The 20,182-nt window shown below is 41.3% G+C and overlaps 1 protein-coding gene and 1 pseudogene across 1 annotated transcript; one reads left to right on the top strand and one right to left on the bottom strand.

Annotated features, from left to right (window-relative positions):
• Positions 1-7,516: 7,516 nt before the first annotated feature.
• On the bottom strand, positions 7,517-13,192 carry LOC131293682 (uncharacterized; annotated as a pseudogene).
• Positions 13,193-17,288: 4,096 nt separating this feature from the next.
• On the top strand, positions 17,289-19,545 carry LOC131293681 (gustatory receptor for sugar taste 43a). Its single transcript, XM_058321757.1, has 13 exons — positions 17,289-17,445; positions 17,508-17,562; positions 17,670-17,814; positions 17,928-18,036; positions 18,135-18,197; positions 18,266-18,409; positions 18,485-18,598; positions 18,682-18,775; positions 18,852-18,948; positions 19,008-19,103; positions 19,158-19,226; positions 19,308-19,397; positions 19,462-19,545. The coding sequence occupies exons 1-13, from the start codon at positions 17,289-17,291 to the stop codon at positions 19,543-19,545; spliced, it is 1,317 nt and encodes a 438-aa protein (XP_058177740.1).
• The last annotated feature ends 637 nt before the right edge of the window (positions 19,546-20,182 follow it).

Here is a 20,182-nt window from a genome sequence, read left to right as displayed (position 1 = left end):
GCATCGTTTGTTTCTACCATAACCCTTTGAATCGCTATTTCTTGTTCTAAAGAGCACCGCATATTCAATAATACATTACAGAAATTAATGCACAAACCTTGCACAAAGCACTAGAACCACTTACTCTCGATATAGCGTCCGTCGTAAATACCCTCGAACAACTGCTGTTGACAGAGGAAAACGGTTTCCTTTCGAGCCGATTTTTCTGGCGGTGCACTTGATAAAGAAGACTTAGGTTGTCTGAGAAAAGGAGAGATAAAACCCAGCTCCGGAGCGATAGTCATAAACAGAAGGCGAGCAAATATGCCTTCGACGACAACCGGAAGACATGCGCATTAAATCCAATTCATACTTGCATGAATCACGTTACTGGAATGTTGGCAATAGTTGAAGCAATATGTTTGAATGCTGTAGGAAGTTACTCGTTATGTTGGTTTAGTGCAATGTATACCACAATTAAATAATTTAAAAATAGTTTTTTTTTTATTTTAAATAATCGGAAGATTTTTGTGCAATATGTTATAAAATGCTAATTTGTCTTAATTTTGACTTTGTAAGAAGCACTTCGTTTAAGTATGATTTTTCTCTTATAATAATAGTTTCATTATTTTAATATGATTTTCCCATTTTAATCTTGTTATTAAAAACATGTTAAAAGAAGTACTCGATACTGTTGCATGATTGGGAATGACTTTAATTTAACTTTTATTTGTTTTAAAGAAAGAAAGCTATATAGTCTCATAGGAATATGTTGATTTCACCAAACCCTGAGATGTATCTAAAATGATTTTTTTATCTGTGTAACTAAATATAGTGTAGCTAATGTATTGGCATGGACATCGTAGTCCATGAGCGAACGGGCAACCCCTAAACAGCTTTCAAATCCCTACAGAGCACCTACCTTTCTTTTATAAAGGAGAAAGCTCTATTGAATGCTATCGTAGAATAATGGAATGCAATACAGAAAACATTCATGTATCGATAAATGTAACAAGTGATCTCATCCTGTTCATGCATAATCGAAGTTACTATATACATATGTATATATACGTTACAACAGGAAACCAGCCAACGTATCATATTCCACGCTCGCGACAGGATGTCACCGCATTCTATGAGAACCCTCGCTACGGATGCAACCACTCAACGCAGACACCAGCGCGAACCCTTGCGACAGGACATAACCACTCGACGTAGAAACCTGACGACGATCGCGAACGAGTTGAGACATGAATTGTGCAGAACAACAACTGTGAGAAAGACTTCGTCACCAATCGCAGAGCAACACGTCGAAACAGAAGACCACCCGGAGCAGCAACGGCAGCGCTATAAAAGGGCTTCATAACAACTTAGACCTCACAATATTAAAACGCAATAAATTGGTTAGCCCTCAATGGAAAAGTTTATGCAAAGCTCTAATTTTAAAAGTGGGTTTTTTTTTTTTCCACTGTTTTTTTTCTTCTTTTATGTGTGATTCTTTTTTTTATTATTTTTTTACTCAAAATCAAAATATGTTTGTTTTCGCTTACTCATTAGTGGATCTTCTTGCAATACTTGCAGTATATTTAAATGGATTGAGAAAAAAATATTGAGCGAAAATCAACAAAATTCGAAGTGGGCACTTTTTCCTGCCGGTCACTGTATATATATCTACTACATATTTTAGCTTTTTTTTATGTATGGTGTTCTATGTACACTAAAAACTCAACCAAAACTGACCCGTCGCTTCTGAAACTTTTCACACATTAAGTTTAAGTACTGCAGATGTTGTTGAAGGTTTGTTTGATCACTATTTTTTAATAAAATCATCTAAATTTTACAATTTAAACTCACAGTTTTACTAACACAGACAAAACAAGTATGTAAACAAATGTCAAGGTGTATCCAACATAGTTACCCTAAGGTTTATACATCAAGGGGAAATTGATGAAATATCAAACATTTTAAATATGTCGTTATTGTAACTATTAAATTCAAACATATCTTTCAAGTATTAGTCAAAACCATAATACTTTTCTCAATCCTTTCCTCACCGAGCAACGCCGGGGCGTCAAGCTAGTATATATACATATATATGTATACAGTCGACTCTCGATAATTCAAAGTTGGAGGGACCCAGAAAAAAGTTCGATTTATCGAGAGTTCCAATTATCAAGAGTGGTAGGAAATAAGCAGCTACGGTTGCTGAGTTATGAACTGGAAATAAGGATGCGTGTATTGATTTACGCTATACCTTTACCCACCGTTTTCGCTAGCTGTTTTTGCTTCACTTTTCTTTGTGCACCTTTCTACAAAGCATGTGTGCCCCAAATATGTCCGTCCGCCCGTCTACACCATGTAGTCTGATTCGGACGAAAATCTGCGTCCCCGTTCAACAGAGTGTTACAGGGCACCCGCATCGTGACGCGTTCTATTACGTTTCAACTTCCCCAGAACTTCGAATTGTTGCGAGTAGAGTGGATACAGCTTCGAATTATCGCGTGAAGAGAGCAACCTTGCTTCGAATTTTACTTCGCTTTATCGAGTGTACCAAATCGTATTGTTTTTATTCGAAATAGTAAGAGTTTTCCAAGGGACTACTGATATACTTCGAATTATCGAGAGTTTCGAATTATCGAACGTTTGAATTATCGAGAGTCGACTGTATTATATATAAGTGCTCGTTCGAGCTTCGAGAATCAACTGAACTATATTTTGGGATGCTTATCGACTAAATACAATCTAATCTTATCATTACGCACACTTATACCTTACAATATCTTACAACTACTCGTATATAACGTCCGGGGCCGTAACGCTTCCCCTGTTGCTTTCGAGCGTCCTCGTTCGACTTTACCTTAGATGATTAATTATCCTTACATTTATTTCTTAAGCCTAGATTTATGAATTTTAACGTCAAACCCGTCTTGAAACGTGAAGTCATTGTCGTTTTGAACCCTAGATACTTTATATGATTCCTTGTCTTTTGTTATTCTCTGATTTACTTTGACAAAGACCTGTTCGCCTTCTTGCAATGATGGAGGCTCCTTTTTTTCCTACATTAGCTTTATCGAGAGATTGTTGCTGACTTTTTAACTTTATTTTTATATTTGATTGTATTCTTTTTATGCACTGAGCTTGCCTTGGCTTCATCCCCGTATTTGAATGTATACCCAAGTAACATTTCCAAGACCTATTAGACTTTAACGAGTTTTATCAATGTTTTAACATGGGTGTACCAAGTCCAATTGGTTTTATAGAGGTTTCTCAGCAGGCAAAATAGTTTTAATAATTTTGACATCCTTAAAACCTTTTGAGGATAGCTATAAAACCGCTCATTAAGTCTAAAATCTTAGTAGACTTGAAGAGTCTATAAATCTTCTTCTTCTCTTCTCTTCTCTATCTTCTCTATATCTATAAAAATGAATGTTTGTATGTTCGTGATGCTAAAACTCAAAATCGGCAGGACCAATCTTGATGACGTCTTTGTATGATTTGTTCCTTTTTACCCAAGGAAGGTTTAGGAAAAAAGAGAATTTGAAAATTCCCAAGGAAAAGCCGGAAAATGGGAAAACTCGGTATAAACGGCTTTTTCTTATAAAAAAAAATAAAATTTACCTTCTCTAACGAAAACGGTTGGACTTATCCCAAGAAAGTCTCCTGATGATTTGTTTCTTTTGGCCCAATAAAAACAATGCAAGTTAGAAAAATACTTGGGGAAAACCAGGAACACAGAAAAGTCGAAAAATATTTTTTTCCAAAAAAATTTAAACTTATAAAAATGAGTGTTGGTTTGTTTGACGCTAAAACCCAAATCGGATGAGCCGATCTTGACGATGTAATCAGATTATTTGTTCCTTTTTTTTCATGGATGGTTTAAAGAAAAGACATCTTTAACATTCCCTAAGGAAAAGCCGGAAAATGGAAAGATTTGTAAAAATAGCATTTTCCATACAATCAAATCAAATATACGATGTATAACTTAAACTAAAAAACTATTTGACCAATCTTTACGAAGTAATGGAATGATTTTTTCCTTCTTACCCATACCAATGAAAATTGTGACAAATCATGAGTCCGAATTCACAGATCATCGAATAATTTCATCTCGGTTAATCAACAAGCGATCCCCTAGATCACGTATCTGATCTGAGGTTCTGATAGGTGTTGAATGTATTTTGTTGAGTGGCAGCTGAGAGCTTTGTTGCAAAACACATATGAATGTTGAGTATTTAAGTTCAGGGAAATCTATCAAACAATTTTGCAAGTACGTCGCCGGAAAGGATATGCCGGTTTTTGCCATTGAAGGTGATGAGATAAGTGTCAAACGAACTGATACGTTGTTGTGCATTCCACAGTTTTTGTTTTTTATTTCATCGTTCAGTTCATTTAAAGAATGGTTAAAGAATTCACCAAGGACTCTTGAGTCAGGAGTACAGCAAGCAAAAAAAAACCAAGAAGCAAGATTTCAAATGGCAGCAGCGATTCTATTCCGAGATTATTGCTTGATTCGCAGTTACTTCGCATATGAATTAAATGCATCCGAGAAATGATTATTCAAAAGCAAGGGGGCCCGGTACATGGACATAGAGATGTGTTTTCATTTTGCTTTAGAACAAATTTACACAATCCACCGAAAACGAATACCTCCGATTTGTTTGAGCCATTCCGGATAGCGATGAGTATGGAGTGCAACTTTGAGAGAAGCATGTACATGACAGTGGTAATCACTGGAATTTATAAACGAACTGCAATAACTAAAGTGTCTATACTTAATATTAAGATTATTTCAATGAAGCCATAAAAACTCCTGTTGATTGTGAGATACGTATAAAAATGACATCGCCGAAGATATTTCACATCGCTTTTGAAAGGGAAATTTTGAACAAAAAATGAATGATCTAATGAAGCATTGGTGTTGATTGAAACTGGGAGTTTGTTTATGAGTAGTAGCATTCTATTGACTGAAATTCAAATGCCAGCACCAATCTTCGAATTAAAAATGTTCTGTTCTGTGAATAGTAATGTGGGCTTGCAACCCGCTATTTGCCAATTCGGTTCAACTAAAACTGATTTATCACAAATGTGCTCCATAGTATCGAAACGAAGATTGGTTGAGTGCACGTACAATATTAGCTGCTTAAAAACCTATGCTAATGACTCCAGCTGGACCATTGCGCTCATATAAATTGATTAACCGTATTGAAAATGAATCGTTCACTGGAATTTTAAAACATTCTTTCGATTTGTCTGACTGAAAGATGGATCTGTTATTGTTATGTGTCGACATCTTCAGACACCAAATCAATGGGGCTTCCCATGAATTGTAATGCTTTGTTTTTTCAATATTAGTGTATTATTATTATTGGACGATGCGAAGTTCGTCGGGTCAGCTTGTACGCTTATAAATATCTACAAATATGTTTATTTTGTCTATAAAGTCAAAATCTGGATGTCTATTTTGCAAAGTTCCAAACAATTCAATCAAAGTGGAATGACATCTTTCCACGATTCCATTAGAATTACTGCAACTAGCATGGTGTATTCCAATATTCAAATCCTGAAGGAATCCGATAAATTCGATTGAGACAAACGCAGGCTTTTGATCGCAAACTATTGAATTTGGCCGTCCGAAAATTCTTACAGGGTTTTTCAGATGATATCGTAACCGTAGCAGTATTTATTCGAACTGCAGCACATGATATTCCAACAGAGTCAGTTGATTTTATAACGCAATCATGTTTGTTATAACTGTGTCAGTTGAAAGCAGAATCGTCGCAGTTGATATTATAATCCTCCTGGTACAGCAGCTGAAGTGAAGTACGCAGCTAGCGAGTGTAAACGTATATCGCACGAACAACAGCCCAAGGTTAATCTACACAGCAGGTGGGTTTAAAAAGAATGAAGTTCTTCGATTTCATTGGAACGAAACTGCTCACAAAAATAAGTGAAAAATGACATGCAGTTAACATGAAAATTAATCAGCACTGCTTGTTTACAAATTCCTTTCGTTTTCTAATGAAATTAAAGCGATTCCAGCGAATTGGGCTCACCTGATATGTTGAACTACCTTAGAGTCTCATTCGTGCGATGTACGTTTATACTTGGTAGTTACGTCGACCTGCCAATACCAACTTTTATAATATCAACTTCGACGATTCTGATTTCAACTGACACAGTTATAATAAACATGATTGCGTTATAAAATCAACTGGTACTGTTGGAATATCATGTGCTGCAGTTGGAATAAATACTGCTACCGTTATGATATCATCTGAAAATCCCTGTATGTGATCGGCAATTGCTTTCTTCAGATCGACAATGGTTCTTGTTTCTAAAGGAATTACGCTTGCAAATTTAGAGAAGGCATCCACGACAGTCAGCATTTTTCTTCCCTTCAAACAAATATGTCAATATGTACTCTTTCGAACGGGTTTTCCGCATTAGGTGACTTTCTTATTAGTTTAGGCGGTTTTCGGTCATATTTACATCGCTTGCATATTATGCAGTTATTTAAAAAAATTCTAACTTTATTTTCCATATTGGGGAAAAAATATGTTTCGAGGATTTGAGCGACGTTTTCTTTTATTCCTCTGTGAGCGCTCTCGTGTACCATTTTTATGATATTGTCTTGCTCGCAAGCCATTGCTATGTCGGCGAGCAAAAGGGGAGAGTAAACCATTTTGAAAGCATTATTTTGGGAAAAGTGTTTGCGATATGTTTCCTGTATCAATTGAACCAAAGATAGTGGACAATGGATACAGCTAATCCCTTTTGCATTGGCCTTTTCTTTAATAATTGAGGGTATCACGATTGGGAGCGCGGAAACGATAAACTTCTCGACACTGGCCCATACAAAAGGTAAACAACACTTTGAACAAAGCGAAAAAATGGCTGGCCGTCTCGACGATCCAAAACGACGCCACCTACGTGTCGAGACGATGCGCGGAAACGAAACGACGCGGCTAGCCATTTTTTCGCTTTTTTCAAAGGTGTTGTTTACCTTTTGTATGGGCCCGCGACGAGAAATCTGACAGTCCGTATCGTTTCCGTCTTCCCAATTAAAATACCCTCAAATATTTACCAGATCGGATTCTCTATAATTCGATCTGCATATAGTGAATCTATGATATATAAACAATCATCAATTACATGGAAACACTTCAACGCCTTAGGTATAAACGAAGCTGGAGGCTTCAAAGGAACCTTTGAACATGTAAGGTATAAACGCACAGAGTTCATTTTTCACCGACCGTCGAACGGATTTTATCCGATCGTAGTCCGTGCTGTACCCGTATGTCATCGTTTGAATTGTTTCTAACTGCTACGATAGCTCTACCTTCCTTGCTGTTATAAATGCCGGGAAGGATAGGCAATTCCTTAAGATTTATTTCATCGTTTACAATGAAGTCGCCTTCCGTTTCTGTCAGTATTGGAATAAGTTGACTTTCTTGGGCATTAAGAGTGCATGTCTCTTGTGAGAGGTGCTTTTTCTCGAGATGAAATATTTTCCTTCCTATTTTGAGAGTGTTTTTGCTTATATCCAGTGAAGCGTGTATGTCTCGTAAAGTTTCATAACCTATTAGGCCGTCAAAAAAGATTATGAAAATCGAAAATATAGAATTTAATCTTCTTATTTATTTTGAATACGTCGAAAGATGCTGACTTTGTAATAATGTGTTTGCCTTTGACGTTTGTCACGAATATATCTTTTTTCAGTTTTGCAGTTCTGTAGATTCACGTGAGCAGTTGATATATAATTTTTGTTGACGCCTGTATTAATCAAAAATGTAAGGACTCCCTTAGTTGTGAATATTTCTAAATAGGGAATACAATTTTTGTTTATCAAAATTCTTCCTTTTTTTTCCTGATCCATCCGAAAATTTAGCTCATCCAGTTCAGTATCGTTTGTGTTTGCAAATTGTTCTACGTCGTTATTATTTATTTGCATTTTAGAACTCACGGTTCTCATCGAGGCATCACTAGCCGTAATCTGTAGGGGCTTGAACTTTCCAGATAAAGGTTTTTAACTTTGTCCTATCTTACGCGATCCGTACGACGTTGACGGTAGCTCGTATGTATCCGGCTTTTGTTTTCGATCCTGTATCGGTATGCGTTCTAACTTTTTCGGTATGCAGCGTTCGTATTAGTGTTGAGAAAGGAGCGAAAGAGCTGGCAACCACGCTCCGCTCCTCGAAAGGAGCGAAAAAATCGCTCCTCATTTGTGAGCGAAGCTAGCTCCAAAAAATGTTGCACGACATTCTCGCTCCTTTGCGCTCCTTTCGCTCCTTTCGCTCCTTTGCGCTCCTTTCGCTCCTTTCGCTCCTTTTCGCTCCTTTTCGCTCCTTTCGCTACTTTTGCTCCTTTCATGCCTTTCGCTCAATGCGCTCGTTTCATTGCGCTCCCTCATACCCTCATCCTCATTTCGACAATTTGCTTTGTCCGTGCTGTCCGGTGCCGGGTTTGCACACCGTAATCGACTGTATTGTTCTATTCTTTTGTATGGCCGTCAGTGCTGTATCGTTATTTTTCATTACTTTTCGCGTTTGGGGGGACGAAACTTACGTTTTTTTCGACATACTGACGACTAATCTCACCGGTGTCGGTTCAATGCTATGCACTTGAATGCTTTGTTTAATTCTTTTGTATTGTCATGAAGTACGGTAGCACTGCTGCCATCGTGGTTAATCGTTATACAGTTATTGCTTTTCATAGATTTTGACATTGCTCACCTAGTTCGAATGACGTTTTTACAACATGTTCATGGTGTAGACACGGTATCGACCCCACTGGTACCCGTTTTAACTGTTATCGGTTTTCACACATTCCGCCAGCGCTCTACAACCAGGTCATAACAGAGCGCAAAGGAGCGGAAGGAGCGAAAGGAGCGAAAAGGAGCGAAAGGAGTAAAAAGGAGCGAAAGGAGCGAAAGGAGCGGAAAGGAGCGGAAAGGAGCAATAATGTCGTGCAACACTTTTCGGAGCTAGCCAGCTCGCTCCGCTCCTCTTGGTGAGCGAAATATGTCCACTCCGCTCTTCAAAAAGAGCAGATTTTCACAACACTAGTTCGTATATTCTGCGGATATTGAATACGCTTCGTCTATATTTTTCGGTTTGCTACACCTAACGTACGAGGATAACGATCCCTCAAGGCCATCGATGAAGCGTGTGAGTGTGATAACTCCAATCAAATGATGGACCCCTTCAATAAAATTTTTATATTCTTCGGTCACTGCGGTGATTGCCCTTATTTTAGATGAAACACTTTTTAAGTTATTATAATATTCTAGCAGGGTCTTATTTCCCTGCTTTTCATAGAAAAGGGTTTGGAAATGGGAAGCTAAATCCCTTTTATCGTCGAAGAAGTTTTGCAATACTTCCTTTATCTCGGGCCACGTGCTAATATTCCCGGCGGCAATTATTGCTTCTCTATTATTCAGTGGCGTCTCGTCCACCTGAGCAACCTGTGCACTGCACAGTCATGAATTTTTAAAATGAATCACGAAATTATTTGTTTATTTGTGGTATTGTAATTTCCACCCGTAATAGTTGCGTTCAAAGTCTACTTAACGCTTTACGTTGCGCTGGGCACTTTTGCTGGTGCATCTTTAATCAAATAAGAACAGTTCTCTTAACCACAGTCTCATAATACAATTCTCATTACGAACGGTGAAGAAGCGCTAGTTTTCTTGTTAGCAAGAGTCAAAATCCAGCTGGAAAGTCGATCATTTTTGTTTACGGGTGGGCACTTCTGCCAGTGCACTAGCCAATCGTATATGTACACATTAGTTCTCTCGTGCATGTGTTCAATGCGTCCATGTGAAATTGTCAATGCATAGGTGCCTTTCCTGTGCACATTAAATTGTACTCAGGTCGGGCTCGAGGAGAGTCTGGCTTGCCAAATAAGAATTTGATTCACAAATATTTACGGCGGATATATTTTTCGAGTAGATATTGACGTTCGTCAAGTAAATTTTGAAAAAAGTAAAACTTTGAAATAAAATCGAGGAAACAAACACGCAAATATAGTCAACAACTTAAAGCTAATTAAAAAATGTCTAAGCAGGCACGTTGGACTGGGCAATACTGATGGTGCACACACTTTCATTCAAACGATTTTTCATGCAATTGTTGTATTTAGCGTGAAATTACCAGTCAATTTGTACATCGACATTGAGCAGGACATCGTAGATGAGCTGTTAAACTCGTTTTTCATCTACCTAAAGAAGCAATTAATGATTGCAGAACTAAATAGATCATTCGAGGTTCCTCAAACTATTCTTTCACTTAACATCCTGACCAAAATCGTCGTCGTATGTCGTGGCGTTTTGAACCACTTTATATGGTTTACCTAAGTCGGTATTACTTTTGTTGAAGGTGCACAGCCATCTCATTTTCTCACGAGACGCCACTGCTATTACCCTAGTGGCAAAATCAGCATGCTTTCTCGTTCTGTCCAATTGACAATAGATACCGACAGAACGAGAAAGCATGCTGGTTTTGCCGCCGGGGTATTGCACTATATATACTGTATATTGCACTATTCTTACTGTTCATCTCCGCATAGCGAACTCATAGGAAACTCTGGTGAAACTCCTGTCAAACTTGTATGGAGTTTCGAGTTTCCCGAGTTCGCTAAGTGGACACGCATTTGTTTCGGTCTTCTTCGCTTCTTCTTAATCCGTCAGTTATTAGACGTCAGAACGAGGGGCTTTGCTAGTGCTGTCAAGAGTTTCCTACCAGTTTCCTACGAGTTTCCCAGCTGTTGCGGGAACTGAGATCGTCAGTTCGTCGGAGGAGAGTTCGCTATGTGGAAATGCACAGTTATACTCGTCAATAGTGTTGTGAAAATCGGCTTTTTTTGAGGAGCGGGGCGGGCATAATTCGCTCACCTAGAGGAGCGGAGCGAGCTGGGTAGCTCCAAAAAGTGTTGCACGACATTATCGCTCCTTTCCGCTCCTTTCGCTCCTTTTCGCTCGTTTCGCTCCTTTTTGCTCCTATCGCTCCTTTCGCTCCTATGCGCTCTGTTATGACTTGGTTGCAGAGCGCAGGCGAAATGTGTGAAAACTGATAACAATTGAAACGGGTACCAGCGGAGTCCATATCGAGTCTACACCATGAACATGTAGAAAAAACGCCATTTTAACTCGGTGAGCAAAGTTAAAATCTATGAAAAGCAATAACTGTAAAACGGTTATCCACGGTGGCAGCAGTGCTACCGTACTTCATGACAATACAAAAGAATTAAACAAAGCATTCAAGTGCCCACGATTGACCCGACACCGGTTAGATTGGTCGCCAAGAATATGTTGAACAAAACGCAAGCTCCGACCCCTCAAACGCAAAAAGTAATAAAAAACAACGATGCGGGACGCACGGCCATACAAAAGAATAGAACAAGACATTCGATTACGGTGTGCAATACCGGCACCGGACAGCACAGACAAAGCAATTTGACGATATGAGGATGATGGTAAGAGGGAGCGCGATGAAAAGAGCGCATGGAGCGAGAGGAGCGAAAGTAGTGAAAGGAGCCAAAGGAGCTAAAGGAGCGAAAGGAGCGAAAGGAGCGAATGGAGCGAAAGGAGCGAAAGGAGCGAAAGGAGCGAAAGGAGCGATGTCGTGCAACACTTTTTGGAGCTAGCTTCGCTCACAAATGAGGAGCGATGTTTTCGCTCCTTTCGAAGAGCGGAGTGAGGTTGCCAGTAGTGTTGAGAAAGGAGCGAAAGAGCTGGCAACCACGCTCCGCTCCTCGAAAGGAGCGAAAAAATCGCTCCTCATTTGTGAGCGAAGCTAGCTCCAAAAAATGTTGCCCGACATTCTCGCTCCTTTGCGCTCCTTTCGCTCCTTTCGCTCCTTTGCGCTCCTTTCGCTCCTTTCGCTCCTTTTCGCTCCTTTTCGCTCCTTTCGCTACTTTTGCTCCTTTCATGCCTTTCGCTCAATGCGCTCGTTTCATTGCGCTCCCTCATACCCTCATCCTCATTTCGACAATTTGCTTTGTCCGTGCTGTCCGGTGCCGGGTTTGCACACCGTAATCGACTGTATTGTTCTATTCTTTTGTATGGCCGTCAGTGCTGTATCGTTATTTTTCATTACTTTTCGCGTTTGGGGGGACGAAACTTACGTTTTTTTCGACATACTGACGACTAATCTCACCGGTGTCGGTTCAATGCTATGCACTTGAATGCTTTGTTTAATTCTTTTGTATTGTCATGAAGTACGGTAGCACTGCTGCCATCGTGGTTAATCGTTACCGAGGAGCCACACGTAAGCGAACGAACGCGTATAACGAATTTTTTGGCCCGAGCTTTTTGCGGCAATCGCTGTATACCATATTTATAACAGTTGGTCTGTTTTTTTTACCCGTACATGGAAGGGGAAGAATGCCCAAAAAATTCGCTCGACTTTTTCTGTGCGCTAGCGAACGTTCGCTCGAATTCTGAGCACCGAACGTGAACCGAAGGAAGGAAAGAGAAATCTATCATTAGAGCGAGAGGCATTGCTGACACACGGTAAGCTCCAGCCGCTCGAAAAAACGTTCGTTCGGTGTAAAAAGCTTCACGTGTGGCTCCTCGGTTATACAGTTATTGCTTTTCATAGATTTTGACATTGCTCACCTAGTTCGAATGACGTTTTTACAACATGTTCATGGTGTAGACACGGTATCGACCCCACTGGTACCCGTTTTAACTGTTATCGGTTTTCACACATTCCGCCAGCGCTCTACAACCAGGTCATAACAGAGCGCAAAGGAGCGGAAGGAGCGAAAGGAGCGAAAAGGAGCGAAAGGAGTAAAAAGGAGCGAAAGGAGCGAAAGGAGCGGAAAGGAGCGGAAAGGAGCAATAATGTCGTGCAACACTTTTCGGAGCTAGCCAGCTCGCTCCGCTCCTCTTGGTGAGCGAAATATGTCCACTCCGCTCTTCAAAAAGAGCAGATTTTCACAACACTAGTTGCCAGCTCTTTCGCTCCTTTCTCAACACCACTCGTCAAGGAGTTGCAGCGCACTCTCTACGTCCTCGATCCACGCGCGAGTTTCGTGTTTTTTTTTCTTCGTGAGTGGGTAGGTAGCGGATGCTGTCCGGCGTTCTAAAATAGATAATAGACTCGCTTGACCTCGCTTTCAGGCTATTCATTTCCCTGACGAGTTCGTTTTGCGCGTTGGTGAGTTGCCGAATGTGTTCCAGCAACTCTTCCTGAGTATAGTTTGGTTCCATTGTTTCCACTAAACACACTTTACTCACGGCTAGAATATTTGCTCTGCTTCCCATCCAACACAAAATGAACATTTCTCCATACAAAATGGGTCCCGGTTTTGTCAACGGTTCTCTCAACGATCGTCCAGTTAAACCGGGATAATTCATTCGGAGCAAAGCCGGCAAAAACAAAAAGAGGAGAGCCCTGATGGGCCCCCTTCTCTCTTCTGCCTTCTACAACACTCTCATGCCTCGAGCACACAGCGGGATTCGAACCCAACCTCTCCAACTCCGGTCTGTGTACGCTATCCACTAGACCGGCGCTCTTGCTTGAGAATGGCGCGCTAAATGTACAATATATATCTAGCTACATGCGTTTGCATGCATCGTTAGCGATCGCTAGCGTAGGCCTCAACCAAGAGCAGGCCATTTCCCATCCAACACAAAATGAACATTTCTCCATACAAAATGGGTCCCGGTTTTGTCAACGGTTCTCTCAACGATCGTCCAGTTAAACCGGGATAATTCATTCGGAGCAAAGCCGGCAAAAACGAAAAAGAGGAGAGCCCTGATGGGCCCCCTTCTCTCTTCTGCTTTCTACAACACTCTCATGCCTCGAGCACACAGCGGGATTCGAACCCAACCTCTCCAACTCCGGTCTGTGTACGCTAACCACTAGACCCCCATCCAACACAAAATGAACATTTCTCCATACAAAATGGGTCCCGGTTTTGTCAACGGTTCTCTCAACGATCGTCCAGTTAAACCGGGATAATTCATTCGGAGCAAAGCCGGCAAAAACAAAAAGAGGAGAGCCCTGATGGGCCCCCTTCTCTCTTCTGCCTTCTACAACACTCTCATGCCTCGAGCACACAGCGGGATTCGAACCCAACCTCTCCAACTCCGGTCTGTGTACGCTAACCACTAGACCGGCGCTCTTGCTTGAGAATGGCGCGCTAAATGTACAATATATATCTAGCTACATGCGTTTGCATGCATCGTTAGCGATCGCTAGCGTAGGCCTCAACCAAGAGCAGGCCATTTAAGGCTCTCGCGGGGTCTTCGCGTACACTCTCTGCACTGCCGTACGGTGGAGAGCGTGTAATTGTATGGAGCGCATTGCGCTCTTTGAGGGCTTCGCACTTGTTTGTATCCACGCGTGCTCAGGCTTCATACAAGTTTTGCTCACTCTTCATATAAGTTACGCTCGCGGGCGGGTCGAAAATTGTCGGCCCTACAGCGCGAATGCGACGGAGCATAAGTCAGTCGCTGCGTCTCGCTCCGATCCACGGGGATAGGCTTGAGTTCATTCAAAATTGGTAGTAGGGCCGGCGCTCTTGCTTGAGAATGGCGCGCTAAATGTACAATATATATCTAGCTACATGCGTTTGCATGCATCGTTAGCGATCGCTAGCGTAGGCCTCAACCAAGAGCAGGCCATTTAAGGCTCTCGCGGGGTCTCCGCGTACACTCTCTGCACTGCCGTACGGTGGAGAGCGTGTAATTGTATGGAGCGAATTGCGCACTTGTTTGTATCCACGCGTGCTCAGGCTTCATACAAGTTTTGCTCACTCTTCATATAAGTTACGCTCGCGGGCGGGTCGAAAATTGTCGGCCCTGCAGCGCGAATGCGACGGAGCATAAGTCAGTCGCTGCGTCTCGCTCCGATCCACGGGGATAGGCCTGAGTTCATTCAAAATTGGTAGTAGGGTTAAGGCTCTCGCGGGGTCTTCGCGTACACTCTCTGCACTGCCGTACGGTGGAGAGCGTGTAATTGTATGGAGCGAATTACGCTCTTTGAGGGCTTCGCACTTGTTTGTATCCACGCGTGCTCAGGCTTCATACAAGTTTTGCTCACTCTTCATATAAGTTACGCTCGCGGGCGGGTCGAAAATTGTCGGCCCTACAGCGCGAATGCGACGGAGCATAAGTCAGTCGCTGCGTCTCACTCCGATCCACGGGGATAGGCCTGAGTTCATTCAAAATTACTAGTAGGGTTCCTTTGGTGCTGCAGCGCGTGCTCTGGAGCGTTCTGAGTATAATAATACTTATACTTATAAGTTGCTTTCGCTGTTTGGTGTCGTTTTGTAACCCGAAGGTCGGGGCGTTTCTTCTGGATCTGCTGCTTCCTCCGCAAGTCCTCTGATATGCTCTCAGGGGTGGAAAAATCCGGGATAGGATGACGTTATGCAGGGTTCCAGATGGAACGGTTATTGGCTGCGCCAGTTATGAGATGGTCCTTGCTCGTTCGAGCTTCGAGAATCAACTGAACTATATTTTGGGATGCTTATCGACTAAATACAATCTAATCTTATCATTACGCACACTTATACCTTACACTATCTTACAACTACTCGTATATAACGTCCGGGGCCGTAACACACGTATATATCCAAATGAATATATATATATATATATGTATATATATGTATGAAATGTTTGGTTGGTATATATATATATATATGTATGAAATGTTTGGTTGAAATGTTTGGTTGGATATGTATGAAATGTTTGGTTGGTATATAGTAAGCAAACCAAACGCCACGACACCCCCTAGTGGGACAAGGCCGTAACTACCGCGGAGTGCCAGCCTCGAGACTCGATCCCAAACCTGTAGCCAGGTGTTTCCTCGCGCTACCGCTGCGCCATACCCCCATTTCTTTTTATTTATTTTTTTTATGTGGCACGACATCCCCTAGTGGGACAAGGCCTCTCTCCCAAGAGAGTTTGCATGACCAAAAGACGGTATACTATAAAATCGGTGGTCAGCCGTTCGTAATACCGGAGGGTGCCAGACTCGAGATTCGATCCCACATCTGCGGTGTGGTGTTTCCTCGCGCTACCGCTGCGCCATGGGCACCTCGTTTATTTCTTTTTATTATCTATCCTTATAATTCGCTGAAAATAGTAATGCTATGCTGTACACGGAACAAACCACACATGCTAAAGTTAACAATCCGCATCAGCCAACGAACCAAACAGTACTATATTAATATAGTGTAATACTACTGAAGCACCAGAAGTGTAGTGTAATAATACAATAGGTAACCAATATCACCAGTACATTATCATTCATTAGATTAACAATATGTCATACGAACTTTTTATAAATAAATTGTTCTTGGTGTAACGACCTTGTTGGTCATGCCTGCCCCGTTAAAGGCTTACGAGACTTGATTCCCTGTTGTACGTGGATAGTCAGTCCTCTCGTACAGGGGAGGGGTCCGGTCTCGGTTGGGATTCGAACCCACGCCGTCGAGGTGGTGAGAGACCCGGCGCTCATGGGCCGATTTTCTAACCGGCGCTACCGCTCGGCTGTCGCGGACCCCCATATATTATATTATGTTATAAATATATAACTATTGATGTTTTTATTCAATCGAACGCTAAACCTGTGATCACAGCTTTCCGCAACCGCATGCGGTTGCGTTTTTGATCTGTCAAACGAGCACAGCTTTTCGCCAAAAATAATACTTTAATGTTTGAATATACCACTTATATGAGCATACAATCTCATTAAAGTCTACTAGGAACAATATTTACTGTTGACATATAAAAACGCAAGAGTCTGCGGCAAGAATCAAACTCGTTTGATTTTTTGGTACAGAAACCGCAAGGTCTTGCGTCTGCGGTGACAGCCCATGACAGCTCCTATCTCTCCCATGGGAAAAAACGCAACCGCATGCGGTTGCGCAAAGCTGTGACCAGGGGTTAAATGAAGTGGAAGTTGGAACCTTGAAAGGTTGTCTTGTGTTCTTACTATATACTTCGCCAAAAACAAAACATAAATAATCTACCACGCTCTTATAACAATGTCGGTCACTGTGCGTTCTCTTACGGGAAGGCAAAATAAACAAACAAGTGACCGATGTATGATATATTTTTTAATAATTTAAAAGCCTTTGCACTACACTTATCATGAGGCCAATTGATAAAAGATAACCGGAACCAGCTTGTCACATCGAGTGTAAACAAATTGATTTAAAACCTACAACACTCCTTAGTAGATGTATGGTTAGGCGGGTGGTGCTGAATCCTATAAAAAGCAGTTTCATTTCACATGAGCTTTTAGTTTGAATCTCGGTTATTTCGATTTCAGTTCCATACCTCCATCGTAATGGAGATATCAGAACCCACTAAGTTGATTTTCTATGTGAGTCGGGCATTTGGTCTAGCCCCGTACGTTATAAAACGAACCGCCAAAGGGCAAATAGTGGACTATCGGCGTAATATGTTTTTAATTGCCTACAGTCTTAGCTTGGTGTTTTGTTTGGGTAGGAAACATTTAATTCTGTGCACATAAATTATGCGGAGTGACCTAGTATTCGTTTTCCAGCTGGACTCACATATAAGGGAATATTTTTCGACGTCACTTCGAAGAAACCCATACGGTGAGTTTTTTTTTAACTTTGTGCCGTTTAAAATTCAATTGCATGATCCGTACTGATCGTTAACAACCTACTTTAAGCAATACTAAGCAACAACTACATTTGGAAAGTTTCGTTTTCAGAATGAAAACGGCTACTTCAAAGGTGGTCACGATTCTGGATGTATCGGTCGTGGTATCAGCCTGCATTTGTGGTGCACTGAGCGGCATATGGGGTTTGCAGTTTGTGCGTGAATTAAACCAACGTCTTGTTGAGGTATTTAACTCTTCGTCTTATTGAGGTATTAAAATCTTCAAAAGAGACGATAAATTTTACAAAACAAGGGAGTTCAAGGAAATTAAGGTTATTACTGTAATTATGTTTGCTAGGCAGATGAAATGCTCTCCTTATACATCAGTGGACGGAACCGAAGCAAACGAAAACATAAAGGCGTTCTCATGCTGGGATTAGTCAGTTTCATCATCACTGGAGCATTGTGTAAGGAACACTTTTTGGTTAACAAAGATAAAACAAGTCCCTCGTCAATTGAAGATGGGCGTTTTTTACTAATCGCTTCTTAATTCCCACCTACGTAGCGTTGGATATCTGGGTCTGGTACAGAATAGCGGACAAAATAAAAAATGAGTACAGCGATTCAAGTGGGTATATCCTTCCATACAATGTTCGTTAAGTATGCAGCCAACAAAGCATTTACCCTCAATTTCAGGTGCGAATGTGTTGGGTTATTTTCCATTCTACTGCCTTTATTATATCCTCATGATGTTCCACGTACTGTTCGCACAAGCAGCGTTGGGCATCGGCAACAGATATCGAGACTTGAATGTAGCCCTATATGAAACGTTTCCCGACTGTAAGATTTCCCATACATTTCCAGTATCATTATTATCGTTCTGAAGATCTCTTTCTAATGTTTATCCAATGTCAGTCAACAGAATGCCACAGATAGATGTTTCTCCAATTTCATCCATCAACCTCGATCCTGGCAGAAGAGTGCCAGTAGACATCGAATGTCGAAAGGGTGTTACCAACGTTGTTCATGGTATGGGTCAACAAGTGCCTTGGTCGGACGTACTACTGTAAGAAGATTAGTTTTTACTGTATACGATGTATGTTTGTCTGTAGGACTTATGAAACAACGTAACTCACCACGAAGAGTTATAGCAGACTTAGCTGAAATACATGCTTCCCTGTCATACGGCGTGGTGCTAGTATCGAAGTATGCTATTAATTTACTCCTCTATCCAGCTGAGTATTCCTTTTTTTAACGATCCTCCACTCGGTTCTCCCTGAAGGACCTTTGGTATTGCTCTGTTAACAGTGCTTGGATCATGCTTACTACATCTGGTTGCAACGTCCTACTTCTTAATGGTTGAGCTTGTTGGCGATAAGGTGATATCAACGTATTAGCATGTTAGTTGATAATATTCAAAAATTTGTTTTGGTTGTAGGACGCCGTCTTTGCGTGGATTCAAGCCTTATGGTTATTCATCCATATGTTCCGGTTCCTGCTGACCATTGAACCGTGCCACATTACCAATACCGAAGTACGTTTGGTAAATTATGTTCGTTTCTGTTCTTATTTCCTTCCAATCTTCCAGTGCAATCGTACGCTCGTCATCATCAACAATTTGCGACGTGCTTGCAAGAATCCAGAGATCGTGGAAAGCGTAAGTTATTCTTTTTCCTTAGCTTGTATGTACACAAAACAATGCGAATTGTGATGGAGTCCATAAACCCTTTTTTTATAGATAAACATGTTTTGGCAGCAACTTGTAGGAAACAATGTTTCATTTACAGCTTGTGGGCTTTGCACTATTGATCGAAGGATTATCACATCGGTAAGACGAAATTTGGTCTGATGAACGACACCCTTATACAGCTTTCTGAATTGCATTTTTTCAGTACTGCGGAGCGATTGCTACCTACTTAGTAATTTTAATCCAATTCAAAGAAGCGGACGACAATTCTCTTAAAACATCGCATTGAGCATAGTTTAGTCAAAGCACAGATTACTATAACAGTACAGATTTATCCACGGGAAACTATAAATTTGTATGTATGTATAATAAAATTAAGCTGAAGTAGTAATTTACCCAAATAAGTAGCTGGGGTCCGCGATAGCCGAGCGGTAGCGCCGGTTAGAAAATCGGCCCATGAGCGACGGGGCTCACCACCTCGACGGCGTGGGTTCAAATCCCAACCGAGACCGGACCCTCTCCTGTACGAGAGGACTGACTATCCACGTACAACAGGGAACTAAGTCTCGTAAGCCCTTAACGGGCAGGCATGACCAAGAGGTCGTTACGCCAAGAAGAGGAAGAAGAAGAAGAAGTAGCTCTTTTGTTTGTTGATGTCTACAAAGTATGATTGCCCGGTTCAAAATTGATATAGCTATTGCAAGCATGGTATTGCCACCTAAGAATCAAAACATTACACCTTTTACCACTGTTTAGCGCGATGGCCAAGGCCTTTAGTGACACCGTCCAAAACGTTTAGAGACTCCATCCAAAGCATTAAGAAGATGACAGACCCTTCTAAGATAATGGGAGCACCCTTTGCGCGTTGACCGCACCTATTAGACCGTTCGCCACGCCTTTTAGCGGCAGTCATTTTTGCGAGCCTT

The sequence above is a fragment of the Anopheles ziemanni genome, chromosome 2 (assembly GCF_943734765.1).
Source record: "Anopheles ziemanni chromosome 2, idAnoZiCoDA_A2_x.2, whole genome shotgun sequence".
Taxonomy (NCBI): Eukaryota; Metazoa; Arthropoda; class Insecta; order Diptera; family Culicidae; genus Anopheles; species Anopheles ziemanni.
Note: the sequence above shows the minus strand (reverse complement) of the source record. Positions and strands in the feature narration are given on the sequence as shown.